This window comes from Patiria miniata, unplaced genomic scaffold (assembly GCF_015706575.1).
Source record: "Patiria miniata isolate m_02_andy unplaced genomic scaffold, ASM1570657v1 HiC_scaffold_19, whole genome shotgun sequence".
NCBI classification, from domain to species: Eukaryota; Metazoa; Echinodermata; class Asteroidea; order Valvatida; family Asterinidae; genus Patiria; species Patiria miniata.
In genome coordinates, this window is record NW_024037057.1 from 2,583,648 (window position 1) to 2,604,740 (window position 21,093).

Below are 21,093 nucleotides of genomic sequence, written 5' to 3' on the forward strand. Positions count from 1 at the left end.
TCTTTTTGTGTAGAAGTCTGTCAAGCCGGCTGGTTGTTTTTAAATATTCATGACCCTACGTTTTTGGCCTCATTATTGAATTCTTATCAGCGATAACTACATAATCATGTTAACGCCGAGCACAATATCTTTAGTTTTCAAATGCAATATGAAATATTGCATTTGTATTATCGGTTTGGGATCACATTTCTCTAAAACTTTTCAATGCAAGCCTAATTTAAAACGAGATTTGGGTAAACGGTGTTTTCGAAAAGGTGTAATTTGACGTTTATTTCCCGGGTAAATACTTCATATATGACAACAAAAACGGCACAATACCATTTGTCAAATCCAGAAATATTTATTTTAAAACAAATTTGGAACAAGTATTCTGGAACATAAGGACTAGTTTTGCTCAAAGTTTTAGGAATATTTCCAATTTATATTTCATGCAAAAAAAAAAAAATTACACACCTGCAAAATTCGCAATTAACATGTCATAACATGGTATTAAGGCCTGTTATCACGCGTCCAACCAATTAAGGCAAGTCCGTTCGGTGCACTTTGTACTGGAGCTCAGGACAGTCGTTCATCCTCGTGTGTAGGATCCATTGCTTTATACATACAGCCCAATGTAATGCGCCCCAACTCCATTATGTTTGTGCCAAATTTCCAAGAATGTTGGCCTGTTGTTGCTGCATGCGGCAACTACAAGAGTGCGTTAAAAGTAATGGACATCATTTTACAATCATTCAAAAACTAACCTGTCAAAATATCAAGAAAATATCCTGCTTGATTGTATGTCAATTGGGTCACACATCCTGTGAACTATTACGCTGTTATTATCAAGAAATGATACATTATCATTATTTCCTCGCGATGGTCGGACCAAACCACCGCGTGTCCAACATAACCCAGGTGGTTGCGTGGGGAAAAATGTATGCGGTCTTCTGAGCTGAAATTTCGATGCGTTATTTTATACTAAACTGCTTCAGATGTATTATATTGCTGTGCCTTGAATTGGCAAAAATACTGAATTTTGCAAATGGTACCCATATTACCTTTGGCATAATTCCTACGGTTTCCTTTCAAATTATTAAAAACTTCCCAAAGATAGTTTTAGAATTTATTCGCCACAATTGTTAATGACACTTTATCTACTTTGGGGTTTACAATTTTACCTTTAAAAAGACGGCTCGGACAAAATGGTGATGAGTAGTGTGTCACTAGCCTGAAACCCTTTATAATGCATGAACTTTTATAAACAAATGACACAAATTGAAAGCATTCAATGAGAGTACCACATTGACAATTGTCATGTGTACACCAACATTGCAGGGACACCTTTTGATACGGTATGCTCAAAATTTCCCCACATGATCATCAAAATAGGTTGTATTGTCTCAATTTTCTTAACTGATGAATATTATGAAAATGTCTTTGTGCAGGTTTTGTGAGACAAGATGGCGGAAGCTGCAGCCAAATACGTGCTGGGTACGATCAGTCGGGGACACCTCGAATGCCTGATTTGTTGCTGTCGTTTCATCGATCCGAAGATGATGGACTGTCTACACAGCTTCTGCCTGAACTGTCTGGAAGAGCTTATCAGCAGACAGCAACCCAAGGCGGACCAGATTACTTGCCCAATTTGCAAGCAGGAAACTGCGGTACCAGACACTGGATTGCAGGGTCTACCCAACTGCTTTTCCCTGAGTTCCCTCGTCGATGAATTCAACAAGCAGGAGCGGTTGCTAGAAGACGAACCTTCGAATGCCCCACCAACGTGTGAGGAATGTGAGGAGGGCTTAGAAGCAGTCTCAAGGTGCTTAGACTGTGATGGGAACATCTGTCAGAAATGTCGAGATACCCATCAGAAGATGAAATCTACTAAGAAACATCTGATCGTCAACTTGGATCAAAGCGAAGCACAAGTGCCTACGGTGGATCTTTTGAAAAAAGATATCCCGCAATGTAACAAACACACTACTAATGATCTCTGTTTTTACTGCGAGACATGTAAGACTTTAGCCTGTGCGGCATGTGTTGCATTAGATCATCGAGGAGCGAAGCATAAATACAGAGAAGTCGCAGATGCCATACGATCGTATCGTCAGGATGTCGGCAAAATTATGCAAAGGTTCGAAAACAACAGACATGAATACAAAGTCACCGATGATTCACTCTCACATGCCAGGAACAGGTTGAAAATCATGGTGGCCCGGGCCTGTAAGGACATTACCGCCAAAGAGGAAGAAGAGTTTGCAAAGATCAGAAACAAATCTCGCCTTCTCAGAGACAAAGTAACACAAATCGGCGAAGAACGAGAAAAAAAGTTCGAGGAAGTCCAGAAAAGAAACCATGACAAGATGGAGCGGGCCGAGCAGATTGTAGCAACAGTCAACAAGTTGATGCAGCAAGCTGACGACTTTGAGCTTTTGGACCTCAAACCCAAGGTGATGCACAACTTAGAGTGCCAGGAGAAACTCAGATTGGAGCATGCACAGCATGGACTCTCATTCGTTGGGGTCAAATGTCAAGATGTTGTGGCAGATGCAGACCTTGGTGAGGTACTTGAACATGAAATCTGGCAGTCAGAAGAAGAGTTTCATTGTTGGGATGTGCCGGAATTTGATCAATCTGATATTGATCCATCTGATTTTGCAATAAGCGTCGCGTGTTTAGGGAATGGCGACATAGCCGTAAACGACTTATTGGGACAGTTGGTGATTCTTACTTCCACTGGGTGGTATAAATCAAAAGTTAATCGGGAGAAGTTAAATCGTCCCGCGAGAGTAGCTGCTTCCTCTGATGGCCTACTTCTGGTTGTTGATGAAGATTATGTAAAGGTGTTTGACTCCTCTCTAAAATTCATTCGCCAGTTTGAACCATCACGTCAGATTAATGAGGTAGATGGTGAGCCAGAGAGTAATGTTTCTGGTATTGCTGTGGATAAGAAGCATCGGATAGCAGTGGCAGACAGAGGGAGAAAGCTGATATCTCTGCACCATCTGGACGGGTCCTTGATTACAGCCATTCGACATGACTTGGTCGATTTTGGTTTGGCCATCGGAATCGAGGAACGCTTGATTTTCACAAACTACAGGGAGAGCAAGTTGATTTGCACTACCTATACGGGAGAAGAGGTCTTCAATATAAAGATTTATTTTTCCTTGGATCCTGTAAGACCAACCGGCGTGTGCTGCGATGACGCTGGGGACATATATGTTTCCGTCCACTGCGAAGAACCCGAACACAGTCGAGTGTTCCATTATTCAGCGGGGGGAGCTTTTATGGGGCCAGTGGCTCTAGGACTTCACTCTCCCTATGACTTGACATTTACGCAAAGAGGAGACCTCGTGGTGGCTGATGAGATCTCAATCAAGTTCTTTCAGCGGGTGTCAGTGGAGCAGAGTAGGAAAAGAATTGTGCACTGTTCCTTATATACATAAACGTTGGTGTGCTGATGTTTTGCCTGTAGGATGTAGAATTCACAGGGGCAACTAATTTGATGCCCATAGCGATGGTGGTTGCTTGGCAATTGTATATAGTAAAATGACTATAGGGCGCAGTAATCAAGACCCAAGACAAAATCGTACTACAGCCATAAATGTGGTTGTAGTTGTTTAGAAAGTACAACGATGAAAAGTGGTAACGTGCTTAAAGAATAAAGGGTCTTCAATGCAGACATGATCATTATCACGATCAGCAGAAACATGCACGTGTAGCCAACTGATGCATTCCCATAATGTAAACACTCGAGTGACTTTGCATTTTCCCACTGAATATTTGAGTGTTGAACTTTTATATGTAACGGAATGTTTGAACCTTGTTTTACATCATAGGGAGAGTTAAATTTGGTTTCCCTTTTAGAATCCTGCTCTCATAGCTGTCTAATATCAATGTATACGACTGTCCTATACTTAAACAGAACTTAGAATATAACAATGCAAAATAAGATGGAGTTTAGAAACAGCTGTTTCAAAATGTTCAGGATTCTCAAATGAATATGTCGTGTTTTGGAAACTCTGTCTCTCAAAAATTTGTGACAACTGTCAACCACAAATTGCTGTTTTGATAGACAACATGTGAAACCGCAATCTGCCAGCCCTCCCTTTTTGATTGGTTAACCAATTACCAGTAGATTTAAATGTTTGTTTGTTGGGGTGTTGGGCTGTTTGTTTGTTTGTTTGTTGGGGTGTTTGTTTGTTTGTTTGTTTGTTTGTTTGTTTGTTTGATTTATTTCCATTTATACATGTACATACATAAGCAACAGTTCACATGATATAATATAAATACATGTAGTTAAATAATAAACAGAATTGGAGTATGAATGGGGGTGTCATCCAGAGGAGGACTAGCCTTCTGTAATCGGAGCACCCAAAACTGTCGTCAACAATCATCATATTGTCACATAGCATTTCAATATACAAAAAGTAATTATAGTATAGGAAAGAGCACAATCTAAATGGTAATAAGTGTCTACAAAAATTAGACTAAATACTGCCTCGCTGATTGAAGACATGAATAGCAATTGGGTTTCGTACACGCAAAATTTGCATATTTTGACAAATAAAATTTCTTGAGATGTTTAACGAAAACAATTCTAGAAGAATTAACATAATTTCTAACATCCTGAGGTAGGGAATTAACAATTTCAGGCAAATTATATCGATAATTAGCAGATACAACATCCACTCTACAGGAACCGGGTAAGTGAATAAGGATTTGTTGTCTTGTAGAGTACGAATGAAATTCTTCATTTAAAGGAAAGAATGCTTGACTACTTAAATTAAGTGGAAGTAAATTATGAAAATAATCAAAGTAATGAGTACCGATTTGGACATTATAAAAATCCTCAAATATAAGAATTTTAAATTTACTACAAAGGGGTACAGTATGAGTGTTGTATTTAGCATTGCAAGCATTCCTAATACATTTATTCTGCAACGTAATGAGTCTAGTAAATAGAGAAGGATGTATCTTGATCATACCACCCCAGGCTAAAATACCATAATTTAAAAAAAAATTAACGAAAGTGTTATAAAGAGCCAAGCTATCTTTAGTCCTCAAAAGGTTCCTAGATCTATTAATGATGTAATTAGCTTTGGTAACTTTATTACACACTGAAGAAATTTGCTTCTTCCAAAGCATGTTTTCATCTGTTTCAAGACCCAAGAACCTAGTACAGGAAACATTTTTGAGAATAGTATTTTCCAAACGTAAAACAACTTCAGGCAAATATGGTACCTTCTGTTTAGATGAATAACAAATAAAAAAGTTTTTTTTCAGGATGAACCCTTAACCTATTGGCTCTAAACCAATCTTGAAGTATCAGTAAATCTCTATTTACATTATCAGCCAACTCAGTTAAATCTCTACCAGATGCAGAAAGGGTTGTATCATCAGCAAATAATACAGGTTTTAAGAATGAACAACACAAGGGTAAATCATTAACATAAATTAGGAATAAAAAAAGGTCCTAGAGTAGACCCCTGGGGTATTCCACAATTAATTTCATTAGTGGTTGATGCAACACCATTCACGACAACATACTGCCTACGATTGTTAAGATAACTAGTGAACCAATGAAGTGGAACACCCCGAATTCCATAGTGATGTAATTTGCTAAGAAGTAAATCATGACTTACTGTATCAAAAGCTTTCTTTAAATGAAGAAAAATGCCTAATGAAATATCAGGGGGAGATTTATTAGTAGCATCAGTTAAGCTATTGTAAAAGTCAAGCATTGCATGCACAGTACTTCTACCTGGACGAAATCCATACTGGTTCGGAGAAAGCAAATTGTTGGATTCAAAAAACAAAGAAGCTCTTTTATACATAAGTTTTTCTAAAACTTTTGAGCAAGTGTTAAGTAAAGAAAAAGGTCGATAATTGCTTGGGTCTTGTGCATCCCCCTTTTTAAAAATAGGAACAACTTTAGCTGTTTTATACATGTCGGGAAATATTCCTTGATCAAAAGAAGCATTAAAATTACTCGCCAAAGGAGAAGAAATTATTCCAACAACGTCTTTTAAAATAGAATTGCTTATTTCATCAGGTCCAGAACTACTCTTACTTGTAAACTTCGAAACAATCTCAATAATTTCATGGGAGTCAGTAGGACTGACAAAAAAAGTATTAATGGGAGACTGAACAAAATTGACATAGTAATAACAGTCCTTAATTGCCCCAGGAACAGCCCGACATGTTGTTTTACCTATAGAACAAAAATGATTATTAAAAGCAGATGCTATGTCCTTAAGGTCGGTAATCAAGCTGAAATTCAAAATAATACTACTCAAATTCCCAGAAGAGTGTTTAGGACTGAGTTTAATCATGGAGTTAAGAATTCGCCAAGTTTCTCTAGCATTGCCTTTTAAATCATTAAGCTTATTTCGATAATACAAAGTTTTGGCCATACGCTTGAGTTTATTGAAAACATTATTGTATTTTTTATAAAAAGCAAGCTTGGTCGAGCTCTTATTCCTATTTACATAATGCGTTTGTTTATTGTAACACGATGTCAGTAAACCCGAAGTCATCCATGGAGCTCTCAACGATATTCGTCGAGAAGGTTTTGTGTGTACAACAGGGAATGATCAATCAAATGCTGATTGCCAAATTTCGTTAAAAGCAGATAATTTCAGGTCAGGATTTTCTAAATCATAAACTTGAGACCAGGTAGCAGTTGAAAGTAATCTCTGAAAAGCTTGCCGATTGGCAGAGTTATATTTTCTAAAAGTCCAAACACGGTCAAATTCTGGCTTTGAATCGTGACCCTTTTCAAATGAATATAATGAAATAAAATGATCAGAAAGATCGCTTTTTATAATAAAAGAGGCCGCTTTTCTATCAACTCTATTAGTAAAAATATTATCAATCAGTGATAAAGAATTTGAGTTGGGGTCAATTCGAGTAGGCCTTAAAATCATAGGAACAAAATTATCAGCAAATAGACTATCGATGAGGTTACTGACAAAATTTCCATAAAAGGATTGTTTACCATAACTAAGCAGATTTACATTTATATCACCTAGAATATAACAAGCTTTAACTTTAATCTGTTTAACCTTAGAAAGACATTTAAGAAATTACCACAAGTTTCTAAATCACGAGGTAATACTCCTGGAGATCTATATAGAGAAAAAAACCAAAAAAACTATCCCTTGTTTGTGGATTAATTTCAGCAACAATCATTTCTATTTGGTTAGAAAAATAAGACAAATCTTCCCGAACAACAAAATTAAATTTATCATCAATATAAATAGCTACACCTCCTCCCTTCCTGTCAGTACGGTGTTTTTCGCATAAACTAAGGGGATGATAACCAGGGAGATTATCAAAATCACAACAGTTCCTATCATTTAGATACGTTTCAGATAAAGCAATAAAATTAACCTTTTTCTTCTCACTCAAAAAATGCAAGTGCGTCTTTAAATCATCCCATTTACTGAGTAGACTAAAAATGTTCAGTTGCATAAAAATAATAGGATCAATGTACTTCTCAACATTTAAATTAAAATCTTGATACGTTACATAAGGACTTGAAATTGAGGAGTAGTCTGATTTTTAAGGGGACGGCACACAAAAAGAAGTGTCGCCATCATCCTCATTGTCATCAAAAAGCTCAGCAAAACAAATATCATCTATGGTGGTTTGAAAATTACACATAACAAGTCAGTAAAGAATTCAGTTGTGCTCAAAAATATACCTTCTGAATAATAAAAGATGTTGGAATGATGAACTGTTGAAAATAATACGTAAAATCACATTAGAACAAGTAGTCCTAAAAAAACACCACGTGACCAATGAAAATTGTCAACAGCAGTATACAAAATTTAGTATGATATGCGGCAAGTCCAAACATGTGTGTGGCCGCATGGGGGCTCCATCAGCCAAGGCACAAGTTGACATAAGTCATGATGGACCCAGGGTGCCAGAAAACGAGGGTACCAGAAAAACTATCGTTCGGCCGGTTGATAATTGTCCGGAAGGGACCAAGCTTCAACGACTTTTTCAGTCTTACCAGCGATGATCAGGCTTACTGAGCCTTTGCGAAAATCGATCTTTACCTGAGGGTTCTTGCCCAGTTGTTTAGCTGACTTGAACGATGTACTTGCCTTGAGTTGACCGTGTGCAGCTTTAATCTTCTGGGGCCATTGGGACACCACTTTCATGTCTTTCATCTCATCGGGTTTAGAACGAGCAGACCTTAGCACATACTCTTTGTCGTCCCAGACGAGAAAAGCGACCAGGAAATTTGGGTTTGTGGACTGGGTGGAGCCAGATTTAGGGCGTTTCGGAAGAGGGTGAGATCTTCGTAGAACCATCGAATTAGCTTTGTCGGCTGTGATACCACAAAGCTGCATAAGACGCTTGGCCTTTACATCATTGTCCATCTCTGAGCTGAAGCTTGGAGGATTGAGAAAGACCAAGTTATATTGCATGCTGCGGGCTTCCATGAGTAGTATTTGCTGTTTGTAGTTGCTCTCTAATGACTTTATTTTGGTGTCAACTGCTGGAATGGCCTTCTCCAGATTATTTTTTCAAAGGCGAAATCAAGTGAGGCTTGAAGGCTAGTAAGTTTTTTAGCATTTCCCTTGGTGATGGATAGAACTAAAGTTAAAGCAACTCGGTTTTCTTCGAGGGCTTGACGTATCTCAGCTGCGTCCTTCTTGGAGGCCATTGCTGCAGCAAATGTTGATGAAATAATTGCAGTCAAATATATTTAGTCCGAAGAGAAAGGAGTTGGAATTCTAAGGAGACGAACTGTAGTGCCCCAGGAAGACCGTATCTTAGACGTGACAATGGAGAAGCATGCACACGTGCATACTACACTGCATACCGATGAACAATAGGACAACTCGACCTACGGACGTACTGACTCAAAAAACTTGCGTTTCTCCGTTTCCACGAAAATAAAAGTCGTCAAATTATTACTCAGAATGACCCATGGTGTATCGTTCAACTCACTTTATTGTCGAAGTAAGCAGAAGAGTGGGTTTAGACTGGTATAGCCCCATAAATGTGGCCTATTTACTGGACTGCCTCCGTAAACATAGCCCACACATCCACATGTACAAAAACGTGTCGACTTTGCCAAATTTTGATTTTCACATTTAGGCTTACTTTGTAGGTTTTTTTTTGCTTTAGAAGCATTCTCACCCTCTATATAGGCTAATCAGAAAGTGCTGCCTTTTTCAGATGTCCATTTTTTGTGAAATTTCCAGATACATTTGCACACGTTTGCGTATCAAAATGTCAACATGAAATTTCACAAAAATTAGACATCTGAAAAAGGCAGCACTTTCTGATTAGCCTATATAGAGGAGAGGAATGCTTCTAAAGCATAAAAAACCTACAAAGTAAGCCTAAATGTGAAAATCAAAATTTGGCAAAGTCGACACGTTTTTGTACATGTGGATGTGTGGCCTATGTTTACGGAGGCAGTCCAGTAAATAGGCCACATTTATGGGGCTAAGACTGGTAAAGCGGTAGAAATGGGCCTTCACTAACGGAGCTCCATGCAAGCACGTCCTCACACGCTGACCGCCATCTTTGCGGTGTGTAGCCGTGTATGTTAATACGATAGAAAAATGTAGTGTTGTATAAAACCTTAAAAAATTATAGAAAATATTAATAGTAATGAAGTCAATTTCATGTCTCTTTGCATGTATCTACATAATGTAACCACCCACCACCCGGATTTTCACTCACTTTTTTTTCAAAAATCGTATTGCGGTGAATGATGACGTCACACATTTTCCGAATATTTCTCTCAAAAATATTACAAAAGGAAGTATTTAGTAAGCATTTTTGGGAGACATAAGCTAATTAAATTTAAAAAATAAAGCTCATATAAAATCACAGGAACACGTCATCATGATGTCCTTCAATTCTCGTCTCTATAACGTCCCCGTCTTTGTATATACATATAAATATTTTTAATCCAGTTGGATTTTTATTTAGAACAAAATGTAGGAATGCTGCGAAGCACTGTGTATAGAGCATAGTAAATTGAAAGTTAATGTAGATAAGTGCTCACCGGATTAGCTGTTGTACCCGAGCTTTCGGACCTGGCGTCCTTCTTCATGGGGTGTTCTTGCTTGTTTTGAACGCGGAGAATTCCACGTTCAAACCACAATGTGAGAGCGTCCCCAGATCGAATATGAGACGCTGTTCTCGTTCCTTGCGTTGTGCGTAAGTAGTTGTCGTAGTTACGACGCACACCCGCATGTCGTCACAAGTGTGAGGATGTGTGTTGAAGTGTTGTGCTAGGGAGAGTGGATTTTCATTTATATTGATAAAGGGCTTCAAAATGCACAATGTGACCTGTCCTAGCATAATGAAAAATAACCCCGACAAAGTGCAAATCATTGCCAAAGTGCAAATCATTGGCTTTTCAGTGATACCAAATTTATTTCTGTAGCTGAATTTATTCCAAAGATATGACACAGGAACTTAAACCGTATACTGCCAATTTTCGCTAACCTCATTTCCAGAAAAACGGCTTTGAAATTAAAGACGTGCATTGCGCCACCAATGACATTGAAAAAGTTCTTCAGTTTTTCCACTTTTGTTAGTATTTTTTCCCAACAAAAATGCTTTGTATGTATCTTGGATACCTTCGCTACTCAAAAATACAAAACAATCCATATTGATTTGGACCTGATTTTTCTAGTATATCCGACTTCAGACGTCAATTACTCAAAACAAGGTGTTGGGGGACATTCTTCATTTTGCCTCAGTAGGTCACATTTAATGACTCAACACATGACAAACGTGACGTAATCGTGACGAAACAGTTGGCAGGAGCGAAGGTGAAGAGAGATGTGTAACTGAAATCGTCAAGAGAGGGCGCAATATCAAAACTAGTTACCGTTTTTTAATTGCAAGCCGGATGATGTCCTTTTACTTAAAAGCGCACAGGCAGTTAAACTGATTCGTCTTTTTTAAGCTTCATTTTACGTGCAGTGCAAACTCGTGTATGTATTTTGCCACGAGTGCCAAGGCAAAATATTAAACTCAACTATAAATCAAGTAAACAAGCTTCAAGTGGTTCGGATATCAAAGAACTGTTCGTATCCACATGGCGTGACACTGACATTGAACTTGAGCACACAAACTAAATCTTGCAACTGCTGCATTCATTCATATCCTGAAATATATGTTCAAAAAGATGAGACTAGCTAGGGCAAAATTAGCAACAAAATTAATCCAACATGACAAGAACAACGGCCAAATATTTGACTTAAATGCAGAAGCATCTTTCCATTGGCAGATTTACATCATTGCCAGTCTTATTACACCAGGCATTGGGATATAGTAAAGTCAATTAAATTAATAGGCACGAGTACACGGCGTGACTGTTTCGACTTCGGACCTCTCGATATGCACTGTGCCACACATCAAAAAGCTCTTAGTTTTTCCGACATTAAGAAATTGGAGTAGTGCTTACGCAGTGAACACGAATCCATACCGCTCATCATACGGATGTCAGCATTCCCACACAGCAACATTTCTCTTTTCAAATCTTGCAACAAAGTTGATCAGGAGAATATTTAGTATATTTAGTGGTCTACGCTAGTTCAAACCAGGTAGGTGGCTAAGCTTCATATTTAAATGCAACATTTCAAATATGAGCGTTTTGGTTTCACCTGTTTATATTTGCTCATAAAGTATTTGAAACCGAATGCAGGACTCGTGATAACGTCATCTTTTGTCTTATTAATTAGCGTAGAATATTTTCTTTTTGCGTTCCGACCAGCTATGTTGCTCCCTATTTCCTCAGGGTATTTATTTAACCTTATTATCATTCAATGTCTTTGAGCCCTGTTCTCTGTTTTTATTTGTCCGTCAGTCCGTCATTGGATATTGTTGTGTTTCATTTGTATTGGTCTGTTGGTTGTCTGCTTCTTCTTCCAATTCCTTGAAAAAAAATGTTTTCCAGTTTTCCATTCAAATGCCCTTATCAGCTTAGGCTTTTAAAACCTTGACTCCGTCCTGTTATAACTTCTAACTGTTCGCTTAATGCTTCTACTTTATTTTTGAGGGACATAAATGTTGCTGAAATTGAGATGAACCGCGACTCATGTCAACTATTCAGCCTGTATTGTTATTGGGTTACAGCATGGTCAGCTACTGTAGACAGCAACTGAGTAAAATAAATTCAAAGACTTATTATTCTTTCATTTCATTGACAATTCTCTCATTTCATTCTGTTTCAGTATCTGCTTAAATAAATAATGTTATTCAAAAATAATATTTTTCACCCAAATTTAAGCCAATATTACAGCAATATAACTCAGAACTATGTTTGTAACCTAATGAAAGGCGTTATTTCCTCAGATTCTCAATGATTCAACGAAGAATTGTTACTACAAGTTATCCAACTTGAATATCATTTCGCTTTTTTGGTCGTAGAAAGATGGCGAAAGCTGCAGCAAACTCAGTGCTGGATACGATCAGTCAGGGGCACCTCGAATACCCGATTTGTTGCTGTCGTTTCACCGATCCCAAGATACTTGACTGTCTTTACAGCTTATGCCTGGACGAGCTCACAAGCAGGCAGCAAACCAAGGCACGTGAGATTACTTACCAGTTTGCAGGCGGGAAACTGCGGTACCAGACACGGGATTGCAGGGTCTACCCAACTGCTTTTCCCTAAGTTCCCTCGTCAATGATTTCAACAAGCAGGAGCAGTTGCTAGGAGGTGCGCCAGCGGATACTTGTATATGTGAGGAATGTGACGAGGGCTTAGAAGCCGTCTCAACGTGCTTAAACTGTGACGGGAACATCTGTCGGAAATGTCTGGATACCCATGGGAAGATGAAATCTACTAAGAAACATCGCATCGTCAACTTGAATCAAAGCGGAGCAGAGGTACCTCCAGTCGTGGGTAGGAAGAAAGAGTACCAGCAGTGTTACAGCCACACTAACCAGGAACTGTGTTTTTACTGTGAGACATACAAGACCTTGGCTTGTGCAAATGTGATGCGTTAGATCATCGGGGAGCGGAGCATGAATACAGAGAAGTCGCTGATGTTGGCGAGATTCTGCAAAGGTTCGAAAACAGCAGAGAGAAATTCAAAGTCGCCGACGATTCACTCACGCATGCCAGGAACAGGTTGAGAATCAAGGTCGCCAGGGCTTGTGAAGACATTACCGCCAAATAGGAAGAGGAAATTGGACCTCAAACCCAAGGTGATGCACAACTTAGAGTTCCAGGAGGAACTCCGATTTGAACAGGCGCAGCACGAGCTCTCATTCATCGGCGTCAAATGTCAAGATGTCGTTTCAGATTCAGACCTAGGTGAAGTACCATTCGGACCATTATTATTATTAAACCTTTTTTTTCAAAAGAGGTGTCTTATTTCCAAAGAGTGAAAATTCACTCCCATCGATTGAAACTAGGGACCAGACGTTTACGAGTGAATTTCATTTAATCCAATAAATTGAGTTTTCACTCGAGATTCCACTGGATTTACTCTCTTTTTTTTCATAGTCTTTTAATCCTAAATGAGATGATTGTCAATCAAATCGTTTGGTCTCTATAGTTTCACTCTTTTGGAATTTAGAAAGTAGTATAATATATGTTTCCGGAGTAATTGAGCGGTTTTATTTTTTAAGTAATTACATACAAATGTGGAATCATGCAACCTTGCAACCACATTGAATTTTTTTTCTTCCGAAAGCTATACTGAAATGTTATGTGGTACTTTGAAAATCGAGCCAAGGCCTAAACAGCTAAACAGTGTTTTCTGAGTACCTTGGCATTTAATTGCTTGGCAATATGAGTAAATGGACAAAAGGGTGCTTTTTTGGTTCCAATTTTCAAAAAAAATTCGCAAGGATCCCTTTTTCAAACGGCGTTTTTGTGATTATAATTCTGTAACTTGACAAAAACACGTGTGATTTGAATGGTTCTTGTACTAAAAGAAAGCTTAATTGTGTTTTTTTATCGTAAATTTTAAAAGTGCTACATACAGAACTTCATTTTAAAAAAAAATGTTCCTGCCATTTGGGTTTCCTTTTTGGCTCACCCTGTAGATGTGCTGAGTTATAATAAAAAAGAGCTTTTTATGAGTTTTTGTTTTCAAACAAGCTTCATAGAGAAATAATTATGAAACAAAAGGGGGTATTTAAGTGCAACATTTTAATCATTAGAACGAGGATGGCCTTTAAGTTATTGCTCATGGATCAATCAACGATATGAGACATGCCATGAAGTCGGGATGGGAAGAGGTATATTTATGTATAGAACGTAGGGTGTTTTGCGTATGACTATTTATATTTAATATATTACATAATAATTGTAATTCAAAGTAGAAAATGACAATTAGAGATGTTGTATACAATTTGTGGATATGTTTGCAACTTGAAGCTTCCGTAGACATCGGTGTTGTATAGAATCCGCAACGTCATAACCATTGAAGCGTTGACACAATTAGCCGTTTTGAAATATGGTAGACACCGTTGGGGGCGCTGTTTGATTTCGGCTTTAATCTCCTCTTTTTATTTGCCCACACCAAATGGCGCCCTCCCATTCTGTCCGCCGTATCTCAAAAATTCTATGCAGCCATTATCCACGGGGAGTGCATGAGTTCAGCCGGAAAGGGAGCATCGGAAACGAGAAAGCCTTTTGACCCTTCAACTGTACATCGAAATTATTTTTTTTTTCCCGGATGTGAGCAATACCCAGTATTGAGTGGATATAGTCTGAGCTTAATTCGCAGTGTTCACCAAATGAGTGTGGATTATTTGTATTTGAGTACCATTTACGACAGACTGATGAATGGTCGAACCAATGGAAATTCTTTAGCAATAACACAAAACGGAAACTAAAATACAGCAAACTTACAGGATCCATGTGAACTGCGGTTAGCAAACAAGGTAGGTACTCGTATTGTTTTTGTATAGGCGATGCTGTGAATGTAAAATGGCGTTTCCGGGTACATAAATTCAGCGGTGTTCAGTGGACAGCATTTCTAGATTATCGGTGAAAGATATTCTGGATTTTGGTCACCATGCAGTCCTATAAATGACAGTGGAATTGAATCGTTTTGTCTGAAGGATTCATGCAGGCTTACACAGTTCTGCTCTAAAGATTATGCCCATATGTGACGTCATGCCAACAGACAACCGAAGGGCTACCCAAATATGTAAGGTTTTTTTTGCATATCGATTTGCCGAAATTAAACACTTTATATGCGCACTTTTGAATCATTCATATTTCAAGAGATATACATTTAGCGCAGAAGGGAACCGTTTGGCATCATGTGACCACCACATTAAATATGTGACCTGCCATAGCATAATGAGGAATAACCCCCACCTTTGACTTTTCGCGTTATGTACATCATGTTAAAGCGCTAATCATTGGCTTTCCAAAGATGCCAAATTTATTTCTGTATCTTTAATAGTATATTTCAAAGATATGCCGTAGGAACTTCAACAGTGTCCTTCAAAATTTCGCTTATCTTATTTCGAGAAAAGCGGCTTTGAAAAAAGACACGCATTGCACCACAAACGACAGTGAAAAACTTTCTTCAGTTTTTCCACTTTAGTGGGTATTTGTTTCCAACAGAAATGCATGGCGCTAATCTGGTATACCTTGGCTACTCGAAAACCAAAACAATCAATATCTATTTTGACATGATTTTTCTAGTATTTCCGAATTCAGGCGTCTATTACTCAAAACAAGGTTTGGGATAACATTCTTCAGTTTGCCTCAGTAGGTCACATATTTCATGAAGTTGAATATGTCTTGTGGCTACTTATCTTATGTCTTAGAGGGTTTTCACATATCATTTTCAAAACAGTGGAACACGGTGAAGAATGACCAGTAACACGCCTACACCTAGTTCAAACTACAATAGTTCAAGGCTTGTTCATATTATCACTTTGTTGTTAGCTACCTTTTTCTGGGGAGGGGCACACTATTCGAGACTCAGAGTCATCGCGAAGGGACACTTTACCAACTTTATGGGCCTGGAGGAAATCTAGGACTTTTCCCTTACACATATACATTTTTTTTTAACTGTATTTTTCATGAATTTAATGTAATAACTTGTTTTATTTATTATCGATTTTTCCTTTTGTTAATCATGAATTGTATAACTACATGTATTCTTTGTGAAGGGGGCAGACCAAGTACAAGCTTCAGCTTCTTGTCTGACCTCCCCATACTTTTCTTTTCAAGTTCCGTAAAAATGTTTGCCTATGTACATAATTCAACTTACCTTATAAGTATGGAAAGAAAACTGAAACCTGAAACCCGAAACCACCAAAATAAACATCTTTTGAAGTATTAATATGAATATTGTAAACCTTGTAAACACTGTAAATCCTTATAAGGTGCTTCATAAGGAGTCTCATATTTCTCATAAACTTCATATACCTGACTTTAATAATAGACGCAATTTTAGCGCCTTTGAGTACCTAATTTTTGGTAGATACGTGCGCTTTATCAGACGCCGGGATTATTATCATTATTATAGAAAAATCGTTTAATCGTCCCAATAGCTTGCAATGGTAACACTGACCCCCGTTAGTAGTTTGGAAATGCCATACAATTTCATACTGATCGGTAAATGTGTCCCAGAGCTTTAAATAAAAGAGTTACTGAGGGGGCACAATGTACGCTTCCCTGATTTATGCTTTATTCACGAGTCAGCCATATTGGATTGAGAGTGAGGTGAAATCTTCATTTTTGGAACTTGTGCAGAGAAATGAAGCAATGACGTTACAAATTAATACCAGTCTGCTCTGGTGAATAATTTAGTCATTGTGATTTAAAGTACTTAAAAACAAATGAAATTGAGGCTATTGTGAATAAAAAGTCTGGCGCCATCCCATTCAACAATTCACAATTTATGAAATACATTGGGGAGCACGACAAAAAATGGCCAACTTGTGCGTAAGGCCAGGGTAAGCTCAAAATGAAATTAATCTAAAAACGTTCATTGGGATGCTCACCAAAATATCTCTTACTGACTCAAAATGATGATGAATATAATGAAAATGCTTTTGTACAGATTTGGTGAGAAAAGATGGCAGAAGCTGAAGCCAAATCCGTGCTGGGTACGATCAGTCGGGGACACCTCGAATGCCCGATTTGCTGCTGTCGTTTCACCGATCCTAAGATACTGGACTGTCTGCACAGCTTCTGTCTGAACTGCCTGGACGAGCTCAACAGCAGACAGCAACCCAATGCAGACGAGATTACTTGCCCGGTTTGCAGGCAAAGAACTGCTGTACCAGACACCGGATTGCAGGGTCTACCCTACTGCTTTTTCCTGAGTTCCCTCGTGGATGAATTCAACAAGCAGGAGCGGTTGCTAGGAGACGCGCCAGCGGATACTCGTACATATGAGGAATGTGACGAGGGCTTAGAAGCCGTCTCAAGGTGCTTAGACTGCTGCAAATTTATCTGCACAAAATGCATCGAAGCCCACGAGCGCATGAAATCCATGAGACACCATCGGATTATTGGTAAAGAACAAAACAGATTTGATGTAACCACTATCGATCCTCAGAAGAAAGCTACTCCACAATGCACAAGGCACACAAATCATGAAATCTGTTTTTACTGCGAAACATGCAAGACCTTGGCGTGTGCAAAATGTGTTGCATTAGATCATCGAACAGCGGAGCATAAATATAAAGAAGTCGCCGATACCATACGATCATACCGTCATGATGTCAGCGACATTCTGCAGAAGTTCGACAAGAGTAGAGAGGAATTTAAAGTCGCCGACGATTCACTGACACATGCCAGGGACAGGTTGAGAATCATGGTCGCCCGGGCTTGTAAAGACATTAACACAAAAGAAGAAGCAGAAATTGCAAAGATCAGATACAAATCCCGCCATCTCAGAGACAAAGTAACACAAATTGGAGAGGAACGAGATAGGAAGTTCGCGGAAGTCAAGAAAAACAACCGTGACAAGATGAAGCGGGCCGATCAAATCGTAGCGACAGTCAACGACTTGATGCAGCAAGCTGACGACTTCGAGCTTTTGGACCTCAAACCGAAGGTGATGCACAACTTAAATTTCCAGAAGAAACTCAAATTTAGAGAGGCACAGTATGAGCTCTCATTCATCGGGGTCAAATGGCAAGATGTCGTGTTAGATACAGACCTCGGTGAAGTACTTCAGGAGGAAAAGTGGCAGTTAAAAAAAGAGATTATTGAGAACGGGCCGGGAGATGAACAATTTGAGTGTGCTGAAGGCGTCGCGTGTCTAAGCAATGGTAACATTGCCGTAACGGACACTACTAAAAAGAAGTTGATGTTGTTTACTTCCACTAGGATGTATAAATCAAGTGTTAATCGAAAGAAGTTGTCTGGCCCCTGCGGAGTAGCTGCCACCTCTGGTGAGCTACTTCTGGTCACTGATGGAAAATATGTAAAGGTGTTTAACTCCAGGCTAAAATTCATTCGCCAGTTCGCACCATCACATGATGATGCAGACGTTGATTCAAAGAGTGATCTTACTGGTATCGCCGTGGACAAGAAGAATCGGATAGCAGTGGCGGACAGCGGCAGAAAGCTCATATCTCTACACCATCTCGATGGGTCCTTGATTACAACCATTTCAAATGACATGATCGATTCAGAGTTGACCATTGGGATTAGGAAACGCTTAATTTACACAAATTACCAGGAGTGCAAGTTGATTTGCATTACCTATACGGGAGATGAGGTGTTCAATGTCAATACTTCACTGGACGGGGAAACTGTACGGCCCTTAGGCGTGTGCTGCGATGATGCTGGTGAAATATATGTTGCCGTCGGTATCAGAGAAGCTGAAAGCAGTGAAAGCGGTGAAGGCGATGACGGTGGTGAAGGCGATGACGGTAGTGAAGGCAGTGACGGCAGTGAAGGTGAAGACGGCAGTGAAGGCGATGACGGTAGTGAAGGCAGTGACGGCAGTGAAGGTGATGACGTTAGTGAAGGGGATGACGGCAGTGATGGTGATGACGGCAGTGAAGGCGATGACGGTAGTGAAGGCGGTGAAGTGTTTGATAGCTGCGAAGTGCACCATTATTCACCTGCGGGAGTCTTCATCGGGCGTGTGGCTCGCGAACTTCACTTTCCCTGCGGCTTGACATTCACTCAAAGCGGAGACCTCGTGGTGGCTGATGGGGTCTCCGTCAAGATCTCCCAGCGGGTGTGAGCCAGATAGCACCCCCCTTGCGTTTCGATTTTACGGAGGTGATGTATCAGGAGAAGAAAAAAACGTGCCTTTATTTCAGATTTTGTTTGCCGATGAACCCCCGCGAACAATTTTGGATCCACCCCTGAGTCCACACTTATTAATACTATTGAACGGTTCGTGTGATTCCTGTGGGTGCAAAATATCCAACACAGCAACTAATACTATTTTAATAACACTTCTACGGAAGACGGATAGTGCCAGTATATGAGTGTGAATATATTTTTTATATACTTATTATCTGGCGGCCGCCACATAAAAAGTGGCGGCCGCCACATAAAAAAAGAGTGAATATATTTTTTTTTTTGTACAGCGGCCGCCGCTTATTATGACGACTTATATGGCGGCCGCAACTTATTATGTGGCGGCCGCCAGATAATAAGTGGTGGCCGCTGTACAAAAAAAAACATTTTTACGCTTTTTTATGTGGCGGCCGCCACTTATTATCTGGCGGCCGCCACTTAAAAAAAGTGTGAATATATGTTTTTTGTACAGCGGCCGCAACTTATTATGACGACTTATGTGGCGGCCGCCACTTATCATCTGGTGGCCGCCACAAAATAAGTGGCGGCCGCTGTACAAACAAAATATTTTCACACGCACCAAAAAATATATTTACACTCATTTAGTGGCACTATCCGTCTTCCGTGTGTTATTGAAAAGTATTAATTTCTGTGTTAGATATTTTGCGCTTATAGGAATCACAAGAACCGGGGTGAACTTTCAGGCTTTATCTCTGGGTTTAGATTTCGCATCTCTACTGAAAAGTAAACGTGAACCTTTTGGTAGTATTGGGTTTTCTTAGGGGAGCAAGGGTAGAATGTGGCTAAGGTTTGTTGTCTTTTTTATTGCAACATTTGTTTGAAAGAACTGACCAAATCTTCTGACTTTTGTGTTCATGCTTTTTTGTTTTTTGCGATCTCTGTTCTATTTCCCTTGCAATGTAAATACTTTAAAGAGCTTCATCTAATTAAATAGAAATGTCTCAATAGTGAAATTATGCATGTACATTGCCAGTTGACGTCATGTGATATCAATTCAATTTTTTAGTATATTGGCATTGGTAGGCTCTTTAAGATACAGACAAAAAGTAATAAAACACCAATTTTGATTTAACAAGAAAACAGTCTTGCTTGCACTCACCCGAACACTTTGCAAAGTCGACTGATTTCTAATTAAATTTAACGAATATCTTCAGAGTGTATAGACTTTGAAAATGTTGTAAACATGTTGTCATCTAAAATGCGATTCTTCGTTTCATGTAAGAAATGAAAATGTGTAGACTGAATCATAATGTTGTAAGATATCAATAATTTACCTTACTCTTGCTTAATTTTATTTTTGAACAAAACACGCTTGTAGTCATTAAAATTTACAAAAAATCTTGTCTTAGTTAAGTGTGCCGTTATCACAGGCTCAGAACGATTTCAATAGAGTTATAGGTAGGAATTTTGAATATGTTGAATATATTCTGTAGACTTTAATGTTCCCATGCATAAGATAAGTGTAACCCACATAAACAAACTACCAGTGTCACAAAGACTTCTATCTGTTTCGTTTTGATTTAACACTTTAATTCAACACGGATTTCTGAACAACAAATTACTTTTGATTAATCGGATTAAACTACTTAGACCGTATGAATACAGATTTAAGGTATTTAAGAACAACAAGAAAAAAGTGTGCGCTCAACTTTAATAAAACATGTACATGTACAAAATGCGAACCAGTATCCTGGATTTTCTGTCTCTGTCCGCGCTCTGTGTTCCACTAACAAGGAACAGACAGTTCCAAAGGATATTTGCACGCGTGCTCTAGTTCCAGTCCAGGTGTACTGCTCCATGGAGAACGGAATCAACCGTAGACTGTCTCCGTACCCGTCGACTGGGGAAGA

General features: G+C 38.9%; 2 protein-coding genes across 2 annotated transcripts; both read left to right on the forward strand.

The window, feature by feature from the left end:
• Positions 1–1,442: 1,442 nt before the first annotated feature.
• LOC119726011 (probable E3 ubiquitin-protein ligase MID2) lies at positions 1,443–3,428 on the forward strand. Its single transcript, XM_038197632.1, has one exon. The coding sequence runs from the start codon at positions 1,443–1,445 to the stop codon at positions 3,426–3,428; it is 1,986 nt and encodes a 661-aa protein (XP_038053560.1).
• Positions 3,429–17,030: 13,602 nt separating this feature from the next.
• Positions 17,031–19,160, forward strand: LOC119725959 (E3 ubiquitin-protein ligase TRIM56-like). The gene is made up of 2 exons (XM_038197588.1): positions 17,031–18,804; positions 19,021–19,160. The coding sequence occupies exons 1-2, from the start codon at positions 17,031–17,033 to the stop codon at positions 19,158–19,160; spliced, it is 1,914 nt and encodes a 637-aa protein (XP_038053516.1).
• The last annotated feature ends 1,933 nt before the right edge of the window (positions 19,161–21,093 follow it).